The sequence below is a fragment of the Hibiscus syriacus genome, unplaced genomic scaffold (assembly GCF_006381635.1).
Source record: "Hibiscus syriacus cultivar Baekdansim isolate YM2019G1 unplaced genomic scaffold, ASM638163v2 tig00111837_pilon, whole genome shotgun sequence".
In the NCBI taxonomy this organism is placed as follows: domain Eukaryota; kingdom Viridiplantae; phylum Streptophyta; class Magnoliopsida; order Malvales; family Malvaceae; genus Hibiscus; species Hibiscus syriacus.
Window position 1 is genome coordinate 9,543,018 of NW_024063194.1, and position 17,373 is coordinate 9,560,390.

At 32.8% G+C, this 17,373-nt stretch overlaps 1 protein-coding gene across 1 annotated transcript; it reads left to right on the forward strand.

Annotated features, from left to right (window-relative positions):
• The first annotated feature begins 432 nt into the window (after positions 1–432).
• LOC120171817 (E3 ubiquitin-protein ligase MBR2-like) lies at positions 433–14,857 on the forward strand. Its single transcript, XM_039179458.1, has 8 exons — positions 433–700; positions 875–1,031; positions 1,483–1,513; positions 12,648–14,015; positions 14,157–14,213; positions 14,328–14,426; positions 14,499–14,633; positions 14,726–14,857. The coding sequence occupies exons 1-8, from the start codon at positions 433–435 to the stop codon at positions 14,855–14,857; spliced, it is 2,247 nt and encodes a 748-aa protein (XP_039035389.1).
• The last annotated feature ends 2,516 nt before the right edge of the window (positions 14,858–17,373 follow it).

Below are 17,373 nucleotides of genomic sequence, written 5' to 3' on the forward strand. Positions count from 1 at the left end.
GCACAAGCAATCATGTGAGAGATGTCAAGGTTAATCAGATTGGAACTTGAACCTCTACATGAACAGATATACCAAATTGAAGAATCCATAGACAATCATATAAGATAACCCCAACCGAGACAAGATGATAAATAATTTAAAGATGTAGACATCACTGAAGTTTACCAAGTTTCACAAGAATCAGGGAGGAGCATTGTGAGGGGCCAATGAAGACTTCATTTCTTAGATGAAAACCTTAACAACATAAGAGCAAATATCCCTCTATTCCAAGGAAAAATAGATCTTGAAATATATATTGATTGGGATACTAAGGTTTAACATGTTTTGAATTCCATAATTAATCGAATGAAAATGGTTTGGATGGTATGAAATGAAGATAGAAAGGCAACTCCAAAGGCGGTCTCTCAACCAAGGTAGTACTTCTTCCAAAAAATGGAGAAAGAAGGAAACAACTTCATAAGTCAAACTCCTTTACAAATCAAGAAGAATATGGAGACTCAAAGACCAAAGCAAGCTATAGTGGAGAATAACCAAAACATGGAGAAACAAACAAGCAATTCTGAGAGAAAAAAAGACATCAAATGTTTCAAGTTCTTAGGAAGAGGGAATATTGCTAATATGTCTCCCAATCAAAACACTATGTTGCTATTGGATGATGATGAAGTTGCTTCTGACTTTGAAGACAAGATCCATGAAGAAAGTATAGAAGAAATCTTTGAAGAGTAAGAAGAAGAATTAGAAATTGTTGTTAATGGTGAGTTGTTGGTCGTGAACAGACCCTTGAACAAATAAAAGGACAAGGAGGAGCAGGAAAGAGAAAACATATTTCACAAAAGGTGCAGTGTCAAAGGTAAAGTGTGCTTTATGATTATAGACGATGGAAGTTGTACAAATGTGGCAAGTACCATCATGGTTGACAAGTTGGCTTTGGAGAGATTGAAGCATCCAACTCCATACAAGTTACAAGGGCTCAATGAAAGAGGTGAGTTTAATATGACCAAGAAAGTTTTAATCTCATTTTCCATTGAAAGGTACAAAGATGAAGTTCTTTGTGATATGGTTTCTATACACGCAAGGCATATCCTACTTGGGAGGCCATGGCAATATGATAGGAAAACTATTCATGATTTTTATACCAACCAACAAACATTCAAGCATGAAGGACGCAAGGTTACATTAGCAACATTGTCACCCCAATAAAGTGCAAAATGATCAATTACACATGAAAATGAGAATTGAAGCCTTGAAGAAAGTTCAAATCATTCCTAAGTTAAAGGATGAAAAAACCATAAATGGTAACCTTTTCACCAAATGATGTGTTGATTTAAAGAAATAAAGTAAAAAGATTAATACTTTTAGGACGGATCGTGATGATTGGAGTCAGGGACACAATTTGAATTGAAGAATCATGTTGTTTCAAATAAAGGACTCCAAAAGGTAAGTAACCTTTCATCTCAAACAACATATTCTTTCATTTTGCAGGATGGTTCACGTGAAAGGCAACTTTCAAAAGGTATGTCAATTGAAAAAGACTTTTCCAAAATAGTGTGTCTATTGAAAAAGACTTTTCTAAAAAGGTATCTATTCGCAACTTACTATCCAAAGAAAGACCTATGGAAAATCTTTATGAAAAGACACATTTAAAAAAAAATTATTCGAAAGGAAACAGGTGAAGGAACATGGTTCAAAGGAAGAGAAAACTCTCATTCATTAAAATAGAGGCCCTATACAAGAAGACATCAAACATTCAACCTTGAATAAAGAAATGTGGTATAATTGAAAAAATGATTCAAGTACCTTTATGGAAAGGAATGTAGAAGAAACAAGGAATTCCAATTTAAAGGCAAATTGCCTCAAAGAAAGGTATAGTACACTCATATTATTACACCTACTACTCTTCTTCTTTGTTTCATTAAGTCGCTCACGGTTAAAGGACAAGGGAGTTTTCGAATACCTTTCATATTTTCTCTTATCATTCATACTTAATCACATTATGCTATACTTTAGACATTTGCATTATGTAACATTTTTTATTCACTATAATTATGTTATCATACCTTATGTCATACATTTTATGCTTAGGTTAAATATTATATATGTTAAATATCATAATATGCATATTCACTAAGTTCTTAGCATGATAGAAGCCCCACATTCTTATACTTAACTTATTTTATGCATATGCTACGTTACACATTCATTTATAACTTGTTTTATGAATATACCATGATTATCCATTATTATATAGTCTATTCATATCTACACTTAGCTTATATCATTTTATGTTACCTCATGAATTCATTCTTAGCTTATCTTAGCTCATTTGCATAGTTAACATAGGCAAAAACATGTATTTAGATTAATTCTAGCTCATACACATCTAACTTGATTATTTTCATCACTTACATAAGTGTACACATTGGTGAGTCATCATATGGCAAACCGGTTAAGCAAAAATCAAAGCATGGTAGCTCAAAACTAGCTCAAAGTAAGGACAAGAAATATAACTTAGCTAAAGGGAGCTCAAAACGTGAAAATCTTAGCTCGAGGCTAACAAAGAAGCTAAATAGGAGCTGAAAGTAGCTAGAGACTAGCTGAGGACTTAGTAGCTAAGCTAAGGACTGGAACCAGCTGGGGAGTAGTTGATAGGGTAGTTGAGTAAGTGAAAAAGTCACTAACTAGTTATCTTGATTTATTCTAGCTCACACTCACCTAATTACCTAATTGCCATTCACCTAGTCACCCGAGCATCAAGTGAGCACCATGGCTGAACCTAGAACCATTCTTAGGCATGAAGAACATGTGACATCAAGCTTATCATATGACCTAAGGCGTGAAAGACATGTGACCCAATGAGCTCTCTAGCGCACATCCACATAAAGGCTTATCATGTAACATTCTTAGGCACCCAAATTCAAATGAAAAGAGATAACCATTCACTTAGGCACTGACATGATGGGTTTCATCACCATTCAACTAAGGATCATTACCCCTCGTACTAGTCGAACCAACACCTCTCTTATTTTAATTTGTATTTGACTCATCTTGTATTAATGAAAGAAAAAAAAGGCTTGTAGAAACATCATCTAATCATTCGGACAAACCTTTACATTTCCTATAAATATGATAACCATTTGTATTGTAAGACATCATCCTTTGATCATTAATACAAGTGTGAGGTTATTCTCTCTTCTTAGTCATTTTTTGAATTTATCGACATATCAAGTAATAATACTTGTGGCGTCAAACCCTTCTATTTCCATAGACACTTGTGGTTCCTATCTCTTAGTCATTATTTACCAACCTTTTAAGAATAATATAAAGGTTGGGTCTATGTTCTTTAACATAGGTTCTTCTTTGAGCCTTCTCTAAGATACTACTTCACTTCAACATCCCTTTCTTTCATAAGCCTACACCACACCCATAAATATCCAAAACCATCCCTCTATTTCATCATTTCAAGCTCACCCTTGCACCATTTACATTAACCTTCCAAGCCTATCTCATTTGAAGACTTCACTTAATTGAATGGTGTTTGCTTCCTTCCTAGAACCACAATCAAATATAGGTCCTTCCGACATCACCGACTCTGGAGCATAATGACTAAATGAAAGAAAATCTCTCTGTACTCGTACACTAAGTGATCCCCCTGAACTAACTTAGAGAACTACATCCCCAACCCATCTATGTGTACTTTCATGATATAAATGCCTCTAAAATCTCTTAAAAATTGATCCCACATATGCATCTCTAGCTATAGAGCCATCTCTATAGTCTCTCACTGGTCGATAGCTTCACCCTTGAGCAAAGCGATGGCACACTCTAACTTATCGTCTAGGGTAACGTGAAGTTGTCCCAAGGTTCTTATGGTCTCCTTCAACCATTGTTTGACAAAAAATGAATAATCATCTAAACCATCTAAGTTAACTGTCTTGTACCTACATAGTCTCTCTACTAGGGACTCTTCTGGTTCTAAGGTACTCAAAGTGATCAATCGAACAATTTGAGCTCTAAGAATAATGTACATTATCTTCCTAAGAGTGGAAGTTAAATTGCTAAAGAAAATAACCTATGTGACTCTTGCGTCTATTGGAACAACATAAGCCTTTGCCCTAGGAAGAAACTCATCACTTGTAGTACTAGGATAAGAGGCACGACTCTTCATCCAAATCCCTAAGACTACACTTAGAACCATTGGCCATCATAAAATCTAAAAAAACATAGTCAAAGAGAAGAAACATTAGAATTTCGGACTTATAAGAGTATTTCTAGAACCAAGAGGAATGCTTCCACAGACACCTTACTATAACCAACCATTGGGTCCTAAGACTGACTCAACCTAAGCTCGTAACACCCTAAACTCGATTGAACCTAAAGTGTCATACTAAGCTACTAAGACAACCACTAAATTTAAAAAGTTTTTCCATTTTCATTTAAACCATTATATATTTTCCAAAATAGACATTTGTAACCATCATTCAATACTTTTACAAACCGGAGTTGTTTGATACATAATTTAAAACAAATAATACAACTCAAAGTTTACAAATCCAAATAAATAAGTAAGGTTCTATGAATACACATGCCCACTAAAAGCTATAGTATAATATTCTAGAAGAGATATTGGAAATCCTGTTTTGATAATGTTTCCCAAACAGCTCAATCTACTAACCTATGAACGAAAACATCCGAACATTGAGCTTACAAAGCTTATTAGTATAATCACTAATCTATACCAGCATCATATGTCTCATAAACATAAGCATGCTAGAAGACAAGCTAATAAGAAGTAGGTACATGCATGATCATAATCAAGTCCTACCTACTTAAAGTTTAATTGTTCTACCATTATAGTAAGAGTCTTATGCTTCCCTTAGTCCTCTACTAAGGGCCTCTCCATGAGTGCATTCTCTAAATGCTACACACTCTTAGTACCTGGTCTCACATAGATGTTAAATACTATTTATAACTGAGGTAAATCATAGAGAGGAACTCGGTCTCACATAAGTCTCGATATAATTCCCGCTCAAACATAGTATTGGATCAGTTTTACACAGTCGTCATGCCAAGCATTAAGAATATTTGTTGTAAAATAATACTACAATCACACATGCATAGTTGGGTGGCCTAAGGCCACACTCAATACAACCAATGCCACACTATGGAAACTAAGGTAGCTCAGCTACTCACTAGCATAATTTATCACACTCAAGTGAGGTCATCCCCTCACTCACTATTATTTTTCTTGTTCTCTCATCTAGAATGTTTTGAAAGGTTTTATTATTTTGTTACATCATTAGTTCGTTAAGCTACTATATTCTATTTATGTAACACCCAAAGGTATTTTAGTCATTTTCATCTTTAATGAGCTTTATAAACATTTTATACTTTTACGATGATTATTATTACCAATACTCACTTGGTGTATTGTTTCCATCTTGACACCCAACTCAGGTAGGTTATCCGATAACGACACTCTCTAGTCACCCTCGCCACACTTTTCTTCTGTTTAATCTTGAACTAAAGGGGCAACTTATGCACTTTTAGTTTCTTGATGTTCATGTGGTGAACAATTCTTCTATCACATTATCCATATGATACACGTCTCGCTTACAAGCATATCCTTCATAATGATATATCATTCGTGATTGTTTGATACACATCCCTTTAAGGGTATTTTTTAAAGTTTCTTATCCACTAAGGGTATTTTGGTAATTTATGACACGTTCAGATATTTTGGTCATTCACCACTCTTAAGGGTATTTATAGTCCTTTATCAACCTTCGATATTGATCTCAAGCCTTTGGTATGAATACTAAACCTTTCAGTATGGATACCAAACCACCTGTAAGTATACTAGTCTATTTGATATGGATATCAGCCTTCTGATATGGATATCAATTCATCCAGTGTGGATATCAACCTTTTGGTATTGATATTAAGTATTTGGTATCAATAATGTGCATCTCGTATTGAACTCTTACCCTCAGTATCGATACTAAAATACCAGTATCGATACTAGTTCAACCAGTATCGATATCGTGGCAGAGAAAACCCAGTTTTCACCTAGAATATGAACAATATCGATACTACAACCAAGAAAAACCATAATAAGGCTCGAGAAACACTCAAGAATTCTCCCAAAAACCCTAGTTTTGTCCCAAATCATCTCCTAAAGCTTATGAAAATTATTTAGGGCCGTCTAGCACTATAAAAGTAATATATTTTCAACAAAAACATCATTTATGGTATAAATCAAGGAAAAACCCTAACATGCTTAAACACCCAAATCTCAACAAAGAATCTTATGCAAGTCATAACATCATAAAGGATTAGTAAGACACCATCTTAGCTACATAATTTGAAATGAAGTTCATTGCTTAACCACACTCGCTTTCTTTAAGATTCGGATACTAAACCCCCACTTTCTCTAGCCAACATAGAGACCAATGATTTCTTTAGCAAAAAGAAGGTAGAAGGGATTATGGATGAATTTGAAGTTTAAAATGAGTATAAAAGGGTTCAATGGGCTCACCTTTAACTATGACACTTAGAATGAAGAATGGAGAAGAAAAGATGAAGAAAGAAAGAAAAAAGGAAGAAAAGATAAGGGTGAAAGGATTCAACCTTTTCCTCTTAAACTCACACCCAACATGTCATAAAATCCCAAAATATTAACTTATTTTTCAATAATGGGATAAATACACTTTTGGTGCCTCCTATTTGTCTTCTATGCAAAAATTCCCCTTTTATAACTTTTTGGGCTCAATTACAAACCAATTAAGTCCAATTGGGCCAACAATTTTAATTGAAACCTCCACATGATCCATTTATCTTTCGGATAAACCCAAAACGACTAGACTGAATTTTGAGGTGTTACAGTGTACCCCTTCATTCTAAGTGATAAAAGTAACTGTCATTTTCATAAATAATTTTAGAGATATTATATTAATAAAAAAATAGAAATTTATATATTCGAATATTAAAGCCAAATTAAATACATTGATAAGTAAATAAATAAATAAATAATCGTAATAAAAGATAACTCAGCCATTAAGGAAATATTTCTATTAAGGAAAGTTTGAAACGACCAGATTAATGAAAGAGAGTGGGAAACCAAAAAACGAAGAGAGGATGAACGAGAACTGAAGAGAAAAAAATCTCAAGAAACTATCGGCTGACGGTAAAAGAGCCAAGTTTGTACTATGTTTCGAGGAATCCTGATAAAAAAAATGGAGAATGATTATTACATTGCAAAAATAATGCTAAATTGGAGGGGGAAAGACTGAATCGAGGCTGTCCCAGTGGAAGAGTCCGATAACGCAGTCTCTCCAATTGATTAACGGCCAACCGTGACACCTGCTTACTGCCATATTTGTCTCTTGTTCCTTTGTAATTATGACCCCAATCCTTCATTGGAAAGTTCGCTTAAATATATCCAAAAACATGCATTTCTCTCCTGTTTTTCACTCTTATCATTAAACACCATATAACCACTTCTTTATCATTTGAATAAAATTAAAGTTCCAGATAAGTATCCAGTGGAGGAAGAAAAGAGAACCCAAAACCTAAAGGGCTCTGTGGATAGTTAAAGAATGAGTCTGTTTGCTATAAGGATTTCACTTCCTGTTTCCATCGTCGCTTTCGGTACAAACCCTTTTCTTCGATCTTCCTTTGTGTCAAGTCATTTGGTTTTAAAATTTATACGTGTGTTTAATTTTGGTGTTTGTTCATGAATGGAATTTGGTTTTATGGTATCAATGGATTTTGTTTCTTCAGTTCCTTTTTTTCCTAAAATTTCCTAAAGATTGAACGCAAAATAAGAGGCTTGGTTTTATATATGATTCAGAGCTTTCAGATTGTACTTTGCGTTCAATCTTATTTGTTTTTAATCTGCCCTCTTTCATCGTTATTTTTAACTTGGGTTAATGAAATCACTCACCAGCAAATTGATTTGTTTTAATCAAAAGAAAATGAGGGTTAAATGTGAGTATCTCATGGATTTTTTATCAGCCAGAGGTCATACGTATGGCATGGGGAATAATGCATGTTGATCTTTTTTTCATACTTGAGTTTTGCCCCTAAGAAATCTATGAAATCATTTTTTAAAAACGTTTTCTCAATCGTTTACATCTCAAGGTGAGATATTTGTCAATTAAGTTTCTTTCAACTTTACTCTTTCATTCCGATCCTTGTTGTCGGTGATTCAGGTTGGCTAGATCATCAGGACCAGATTTTGAGTACATTCTTTTGATTTTCCTTCATTAATCTAATACTTTATTTTTTTCTTCTAGATTTAATTTTTGTTTTTCTTATTTACCTACCCCTAGATCAATAATAAATCAACTTAATTTCTCAATATTGTAATGGGATTTGAAACAACTATGGCATTAAACCCTTCTCTGGTTTTTTATGTTTTACTCCATATTTCATATGTGAAGTCTTTGAAATTTATGATACAAACTTCCCTACTATCATGCAGGTGCAATGTGTTTTCTCAATTATTTATTATACACATTTTATATAGATATCTTATGCTAATTGGCATCTTTTTTTAAGTTATGAATTTCTGCTTAATTGTGTCTTAAAGAGTTTGATATGTCCCAGTAATTTTATAGACTGCTAGCATAATCTATAAGGCTAACAAGATAGTTAAGATTGCAGTGAGCTTGGCACATTAACTTTGATAATTTTATGTGCCTGTAATTATTCTTCTTGCAAATAGACAACCATCTTTTTTAAGTCTAGAGTTCAAAATGAATAGTTAAATGCTCTATCTATGTTTAGTTTATTGGATTCTTGCAGACATTATTTGTTTAGACTTACATAACTTAGTATAGGGCTAAGTACTTCATTCATGTTTATCCTGCTAGGTTTAGTTGTACAGGGTTAAGTCTATAATATGATCTTTTGAAGGAATGAGGCACGACGTCCAGGCGTCTTTGCATTGGAACTGAAATATATCATGCAATTGTTAATTCATGAAAGATAATGATAAACTTGTGGAAAATGCACCATCTTTAGGGAAGAAATGAAACCACTTATATTATGCTTTCATTCACTTACATATAATATTTCGTTATGAACAATAATTTATATAGGGTTTTAATTGAGTTTTATGACTACTTCATTCGTCTATTCTAGATACATTCATCAGACACATACATAGAAGTAAATAGACTAAAATATTCTGAAATTTCAAATTACAAAATCCAACACTACTTAGAAACTTTTTTATCATGCCAATTTTTCTACATACTTTTCGAAAATGTTTAACCTTCAAAGATTTTATAAAAATATCTCTCACATCATCTTAAATTTTCACAAACTTCAATTTATCTTCTTTATTTATAATATACTCTGTAAGTTTAGGGTTCATGGAAGGACAATTTGGTTCTTTTATCCTTCAACAAAATTTGAACTCAATTATAGAAATTATTGGAGTAACGGAAGTACACTCTTTAATGTTATAAATAGTTTCAAGTTCGAAGTCTAGTTAAGTAGAGCTTCATAGGAAGACACTAATTTTTATGATGTTGTTTTATAAGATAAAAAATAATATTAAAACAATCTATTGTTGGTCATTTTCTTTAACTATCGAATTAAACTCTAATACTATTTTGTTAGGAGGAGATAGAAGCTTAGTTTCCAAAAGTGTACCAATGTGTGCCTAAGGCGCCAAGCGCACGTAGGTGTAGAGCAAAATGCTTTTGGATAAGTAGGTTTAGCACATAACGCGAAGCCCTCCCAAACACGTGCTTCGAGGGTTTTTCTATATAGGTACTAAGCACACGCTTATGTCACCTTAGGAATAAAGCTTTAAACAACAAAGAAGCCAAAGAAACAAAGTAAAAGGAGATGGTAAAGTGGAAGAAGAAGAAAGGATATATGAAGCAAAATAAACAAATAGACATGGTTATCAAAACCGGACCGGACCGGTTGATTCAACCGGTTGAACCATGAACCGGTGGCTGTCTGATCCAGTTACCTCACAAAACCGGTCTGGCAATGAACCAGCTGAAAACCGATAGAACCGGCTAAAAACCGGTAAAACCGCCAGTTCACTTTTTTCTTTTAAAAAAAATTAAACCAAACGATGTCGTTTGTTCAACGAGTCAAGTCAAATTCGAGTATTGCTGAGCTCAACTCGAACTCAAAAACTTTAAAAGTAAGTTCAACTCGACTCAAAAACTCACGAGCTAAAAATTATCAAGTTCAACTCGAACTCGAAATATAATATTAGAACTTGAACTCGAAAAGGCTCGAACTCAAAAAAAATTTTAGAAGTTCGATTGAAGCCTAAAATTGGAGCTCAATTGAAGCGAAAGAATAGTTCGCTCTGTGCTAACCGAAAGGCTCCATGATTTTGAATGTCAAATTACCTCTATTATTTATAGAAGTAAGTTGTGATGCTCTTCTATGTTTCTTAGCCATGTGATATTGTTTTGTTCTCATATTTTTACTCTTTAAACTTTTGGGATGTTCTTCTATGTTTCTTAGCCATGTGGGATTATTTTTAAAAAAAAAATTAAACCAAATGACATCATTTGTTATGATTTTTTAAGCCCCAATTTTATTTTTTTGATTATAGTTATATAATTATATTTATTATTTAATATGGTTTACCTTAAATATTATGTTATAGTTGATTTGAATCATTTTGTTTCACTTGATTTTATGGTTTTTAATTTATATATGTTATGACTTGTGATATTTTTATACCTTTTAATATTGTAAATTTAAAAAAAAGTGTTACATATATATTAATACTGCTTTGAATATTATGTAAAATTTAAAAAAAATATTATTTTATATAAAATACGGTTCAACTGCAGCTGAACCCGGTTGAACCAGTGAACTAATACCTTCACCGGTTCAATATTTGGTCCGGTTTTAAAAACATTGCAAATAGATTTATTAAACAAAAGTGATGTGTGAATACACGATCCACACTAATGGTAGTAGTTAAGGCATTGATCCAGACCAGGGACTACACACATTTCTTTGTTGTTTAATGCATGAATCAATGATGTGTAAATATACGAGCGACATTAATGACAAGAGTTAAGGAGTTGATCCATGCGAGGAGACTCTACACATTTCTTTGTTTTATAATGCATGAATTCAACTCTATATCATTAATAAACAAAAAGAGGAGGTCGTTATTTTGTAAAACTAAGCAAAGCTATTTGTATATAGTCTTGATTAAGCACGTCAACACTATTAGTTTGACCTAACAAGAAAAATCAGGGCTACAACAAACTCGTAACAAATTAACTTGTGGGACAAGCAATGAGTCTTGTGAATAATAGAAATATGTTTTGACTCTTGAGGAGAGAATAAACAATGGTGAAGGAATAAAATATGAAGAAGATTAATTGCTCCATGAGTGAACCAGTGGGTAATGAATGCGGATATAATCTAGAATTGACTTATAAACCTTTTAGTATAAAAAGTATACCTCGTCTATGAAAGACGCGCGCCTTCACCATGCGTCTTGCGCCTAAGCTCCGAGAACCATTACATCTCGGTGAGCATTACACCTTTTAAAACTAAGGATGAGAGAGAAATAATCTTATGGAAAATAAATAACCTTTAAAGAATAAATAAACTCACTTAAATAAAATGCTACATCACATACAACATTTTATATAAATGTTGTGACTATTAGTGTGTCATGTATGCTAGTTAAGTACATTCACACATGACTACTACATTAATCTATTTTAAATATATTCATTGAACTCAAACACATAATAATAAATAAATTAAAATATTTTAAAATTTTAAATTACAATATCCAACAATTTCTAAATTAAAAGGACAATTTTTTTTGTTATTTTATCTCATTAAAAATCTTGTTAATTTATGTCTTTGTCATGTAAAAATATAAGTAATAATTATTGTTCTTTCGTTTGGAATGTCCAAACATTGAGAATGACTAGAGAATCTAGGCTAGAGCAGGAAACTATTAGTTAGTTTGATTTGAATTAGGTAATGGATTAAAATTGTGGTTGTGATCGTATTTTTAGTTCTACTGAGTTTATTACGATTGTAGATATAGTGGGACTATTGTAGTGATTACATGTATTGTGATTATATAATAATAGTACCAGACTGCATCGCTACATCTATATAGCGAACGCTATTGCGATCACGGACCGTTATTTAAATCTCTAATTAGGTTAATTTGATAAAGTTTGCGATGATCATGTGTATTACAATCATATAATAATGGTATCGAACGCACCGCTACTGCTATATAGCAGTCTCTATGGCGGTTGTGAACCGTTATTTAAATCCCTAATTAAGTTAATTTGATAAGTTTTCGGTGATTACGGGTATTACAGTCATATAATAATGGTATTGGACAGCAGCGCTACCATTGTATAGCGAGAGCTATTGCGGTTGCGAACCATTATTTAAATATCTCATTTAATTTTATAAGTTTCTCGACGGAAGAACAAAATAAAATAAGAAAGAAAAAGAAAAATAAGAAGCTTTTAATGTAACAAATATCTGCTTTTATTTGCACATTAATCTCATTTATCCAGATATCATGCATATCTTATATTGTCACGTTGCACTTGTACTCAACCAGGTTGTTACTCAATTTCTAAGTCATTTTTTGGATTATTTGTTTGCAGGAAGTTGAGGCAAGAATGAAACGCCAAGGTCAAGGCAACAACCCCAATCCTTTTCAAACTGGAAACTTTTACTCTGATGGTGATGTTGGATCTGATCAACATAATGTGGTTCCTGATGGTCATACTTCCATGAGAAGGAATGGTCAAACCAGTTCTAATATCGATACTCAAAACCATGTGGGTTTTGCTCAATTCTTGGGTGATGACTTTTTGCTCTCGCCTCTCGGTGATCAGACTGTCACGACTCAAACATTTGAGACAAGTTTTAACCCTCTTCTGCAAAATAACAGCAGGAGCGCTGGTAATGACCCGATCGAACCGTCGTTAGGGGCCGATTCTGGTGTTCTCCAACATAGCTTTGATCTGAATGATGTGGAACATCCTGAAAGAACCCGTATTGATGCAAGTCAGGGAAATGGACCATACATAGGATCAGGTGGTGATAACATTCAAACCCTTGGTGGTTCTTCGAGTCCAGTCATGATTTATTCAGGAGTAGCTGGATATGTTATTGAAGAAAATATAAGCCCAGATGAACTTCCGGTTGAGGGTCAAAGAAGGCTTATATGCAAAAGAAAGGCGCCTGAATTGGCTTCAGGCTCTGCATGTCAAGCTCAGAATTCTCAACAGCCAATGACTATGGCCCAAAACAATGCCAGCATCAACAGCTTAACTGCAGCTAATAATGATCATTCAGGACTTGGGGCTACTTTGCCTACATCCTCTAACTCGTATCAATTTCCAAGTGAGGCTAGACAAGTATATAACTTTCAAAGCAATACCCGTCTGAGAACTGCAAATCAACCGGTTGCAACACCAACAAACCTGTGGACATGGAACTCGAGCAATTCTAGAGTACAACCAACTGGCCAACACCCCTTTACCCTTTCAATCTCAGCAACGGCGCTGATGCTAGTAAATTCAACCGTGCAGCCATTTGTCCAAGTCTCTAACTCGTCGCAAGCTCTGCAACATTATTGGAACGGAACAAACCTGTCATGGGTTGGTCCTTCTTCCGTCCCTCTTGATCAGGCTGTAAACGTGCCAGCAAACCTGAACTTGGTCAATGAGAATGTAAACGCCTCGTCTTCAAGAATCCAATCTGGTTCAAGCAGGCATCTACCGAATTCATCCATAAGATCCCCTATTCCAAATATGGCTGCACAATATGGACAAAGAGGGCTAGATATTGTCAATCCATCTGAGTCCTGGAGGCGAGGGAGTTTCTGTCCAATACTTCCTAGTGCTTCCCCTGATGCCAGGCCTGCCCAGGTTCCTCTGAGGTTAGGACCAAGAGCCGAGAGACAAGCTGGTCGTCATTCTGGAGTCCCACTATATACAGGTCAAAGGAGAAGACTGATATCTGAGGTATTGTTCCATAGACTACAATCCCCATAGCTATAGCTTCCATTATATAAATTTCTACAATACGATGTTTATGTGTCGTGCTTAAGTAGATTGTCTCTTATTACTGGCTGCCACTAAACTACCCTTCCTTTCTCATAACAGTTCCGCAACCGCAATGCCTTCGGACTTGTACGAATGCCTGCTGCCTTACGAGTTGAGGTAAGACTGAAGCTTTTCTTGTTTATTAACATCAATGTTTGAATATGAAGGATATCAATGCTACTATTATCAATGTTCAACACTGGTTTTGCACCAACATGGAATATATGGCAGGATGTAATGGTAATTGATGGTTCATATTTGTATGGCATGCCTGAGGTGCCTGATATTCTTGAGGATATGCGCCTCGATGTCGATAACATGTCATATGAGGTAATATTTAAATATTTTGAGTCCAATGGAAATTACTCGTGGTTTTAAAAGCTCCTGTCGTTTATTTTATAGGAACTGCTGGAACTGGAGGAGCAAATTGGGAATGTTTGCACTGGTCTAAGCGAGGAAACTATTCTAGCCAATCTGACAAGTCGAAAATATCAGTCCGGACCACCAGAAGAAATTGAACCTTGCTGTATCTGTCAGGTATATTTCTTCTTACTCCATGAATAATAATGGCCTATGCACAGATGGGTTAAAATTAATTTCTATTTCATGTTCATGGAAACCGTTCACAGGAGGATTATGCTGAGGGAGAAGAGCTTGGTAAGCTGGGCTGTGGTCATGAGTTTCACTTCAATTGCATTAAGCAATGGCTTATGCAGAAGAATTCATGCCCCATTTGCAAAAATACAGCTTTGGCTGTTTGATTGTCTCCATTTAATCCCTGAAAAACCATGTGTTGCTGAATTTTTGGACCTGCTTCTCACCTCAGAACTTTCATACACATTTTTCATTTACATTTTCCTTTCGTTTCGGAGATTCTCATTGGATGCCACAGAAAACAGCAATTCAGTAGAATCCCTATGCTTTGTCTCTTAATGAAACGAGAAGCTGAAGGTTTTTAGATTTAACCAAAACAAAGTATGAAGATTATGGTTTTCATTAGTTTTCATTAGTTTCTTTGTATTTATTGCTGGTGGCGGGTTCAGATTCAACTCTTAATTCCCGACCACATATTATATATCATCATCCATGATCAATCATCATTGGATGATATAAAACGTAGGTCTGGACAATGAATCCATTCTACTTAGGATTAGGAAGACAGTGATCGGTTCAATTTTGGTCGTTTTGGAGTATCCCTAGCTTTTCTCTAGTACAAGTGTTTACCCTAACCTTAGGCTGAAATTAGAGATTTTCTAACCTATATAATTTGCTTCTCTTTTTTGTTTTTTGATAAGTATAACTAATTTATTTTTCGTTACATTCAGTTCTTTCACTGGAAATAAATTTTAGAAAATTGTTTTTAAAGTGGTTATATCTAGAAATATTTTTTAAAAATATTTTATATTGTTTCAATTATATTATATAAATAATTATTTATTATTTGATAAAACTTTTATATATGATATTGTATAAATCATTTTTCTAATATTTGATATATTTTTCAGATATAATTTATTGTAAATTTTAAATAAAATAAATAGTATTACCCGATATCTAACTAAATTATTGTAATATTTTAAAAATAATAATATTAACTTATTTAAGTCGGTGTATGCTAGTTTGATATTACATTTGAAAAGTGCGGTAAAAATATTTTTAAAAATATTTTTGAAAGTGAAATTTAAAATTAATTGTTTGAAATTGCTATTAAAAATGATTCTAAAAAGATAAAATATTCATTTTAGATATTATGTCACAAATTTAAAATATAATATTTAAATTATATTTACACTTATTAATACTATGATATTTAAAATATATCACCTTAAACTATAATAAAAAATATATAATTTTTTTTTGTGATAACTCATTCATAATAGTTTTATATAAATTTTATGATAACTCATTAATAATATAAAAAGGGTAAATTATACCATTGATGACCAAACTATGTAACCCTTTTACTTATGTCACCGATCTTTCAATTTCATCAATCAGACCACCTAACTATTTAAATTATGTCAATCTAGCCACTAACTGTTAACTTTCGATAGAAATGATGTGACAATTAACAAAATGATATATTTATACATTTCATTTATCCTCAATACTTTACATTCTATCAAATTGGTCATAAATTTAATTTAATTCAATAAATTTAATCCACTAATTAGGTTACATGTATCACCATTAGATTAAATGTTTTTCTTTAATTTATATTTATTTAATTTATATATTTATCTTCCGACCAGATGATAACACAAGTCACCATCTGGATAAAGGGCAAAATAGCAAAGGGCATAGGAGGATTTGAACCTAAGTCCCTAGGATGGGATGCATGTGTGCCACATAACTACGACAAGCTCATGTTTGTGAGATGATTTACACGTCCTTTTATATATTTTTATTAATTTCAAAAAAAATATTTCTTTATATATTATAAAAATAAATTTAATAAATTTAATTTTCATATTCATAATTCAAGGATTATATATAATTTTAAATTGAATATTTTTAATGTAGTTAATAATTTTATTTCATTAAAAATAAATTTTATAAATCATTTATTTTTAATTAGTTTTTTATAAGACCAGATAGTTCAAAATGCGAAATTTAAGTTATATAAAATATTTAAAATCAACTTTAAATTACACATTTTAAACTACACAATTTAATTAAAAAATTAATTAAAATATAAATGATTATAAAATCTTAACTAAATTAAAAAATCAATTTAGAATTATATAATCAATTTAAGTTATATTGCTTTTCTTTTTCTAAAATTAATGAAAATATATAAAGCTCGTGAAAACCATAACACAAACATGAACTTGGTGCAGCGGCCTGGCACACGTTTATCCCTTCCCAGTTACCCAGGTTTGATTCCTCCTATTCCCATTGTTGTTCTGCCCTTCATTTGTTGTTTGATTTTCTTTCACCAAGATAAACATATTAATTAAATAAATATAAATTATATAAAAACATTTAATCTAATGGTGACACATGTCACCATTTAATTGGTGGATTAAATTTATTGAATTAAATTTAAATTTAGGACCAAATTGATAGAATATATAAGTATTGAGGATGAAATTTATAATTATACCAATTTCGTTAACTGCCACATCAACATTTCAGTTAACGGTTAGTGGGTTGATTGAAATAATTTAAATAGCTAGGTGGTCTTATTGACAAAATTAAAAGATCGGTGGCAAAAGTAAAAGGGTTACATAATTTGGTAGTCACTAATATAGTTTACTCTATAAAATAATTGTAT

What these genes read in the sequence shown, in the direction of transcription:
- LOC120171817 (XM_039179458.1), top strand. Translation starts at nt 433, where the DNA reads ATGGAGAAAGAAGGAAACAACTTCATAAGTCAAACTCCTTTACAAATC. An exon ending in AGACAAGATCCATGAAGAAA is followed by an intron (nt 701 to 874) that starts GTATAGAAGAAA and finishes TTATGATTATAG; the next exon opens with ACGATGGAAGTTGTACAAAT. An exon ending in CTGCTGCCTTACGAGTTGAG is followed by an intron (nt 14,214 to 14,327) that starts GTAAGACTGAAG and finishes AATATATGGCAG; the next exon opens with GATGTAATGGTAATTGATGG.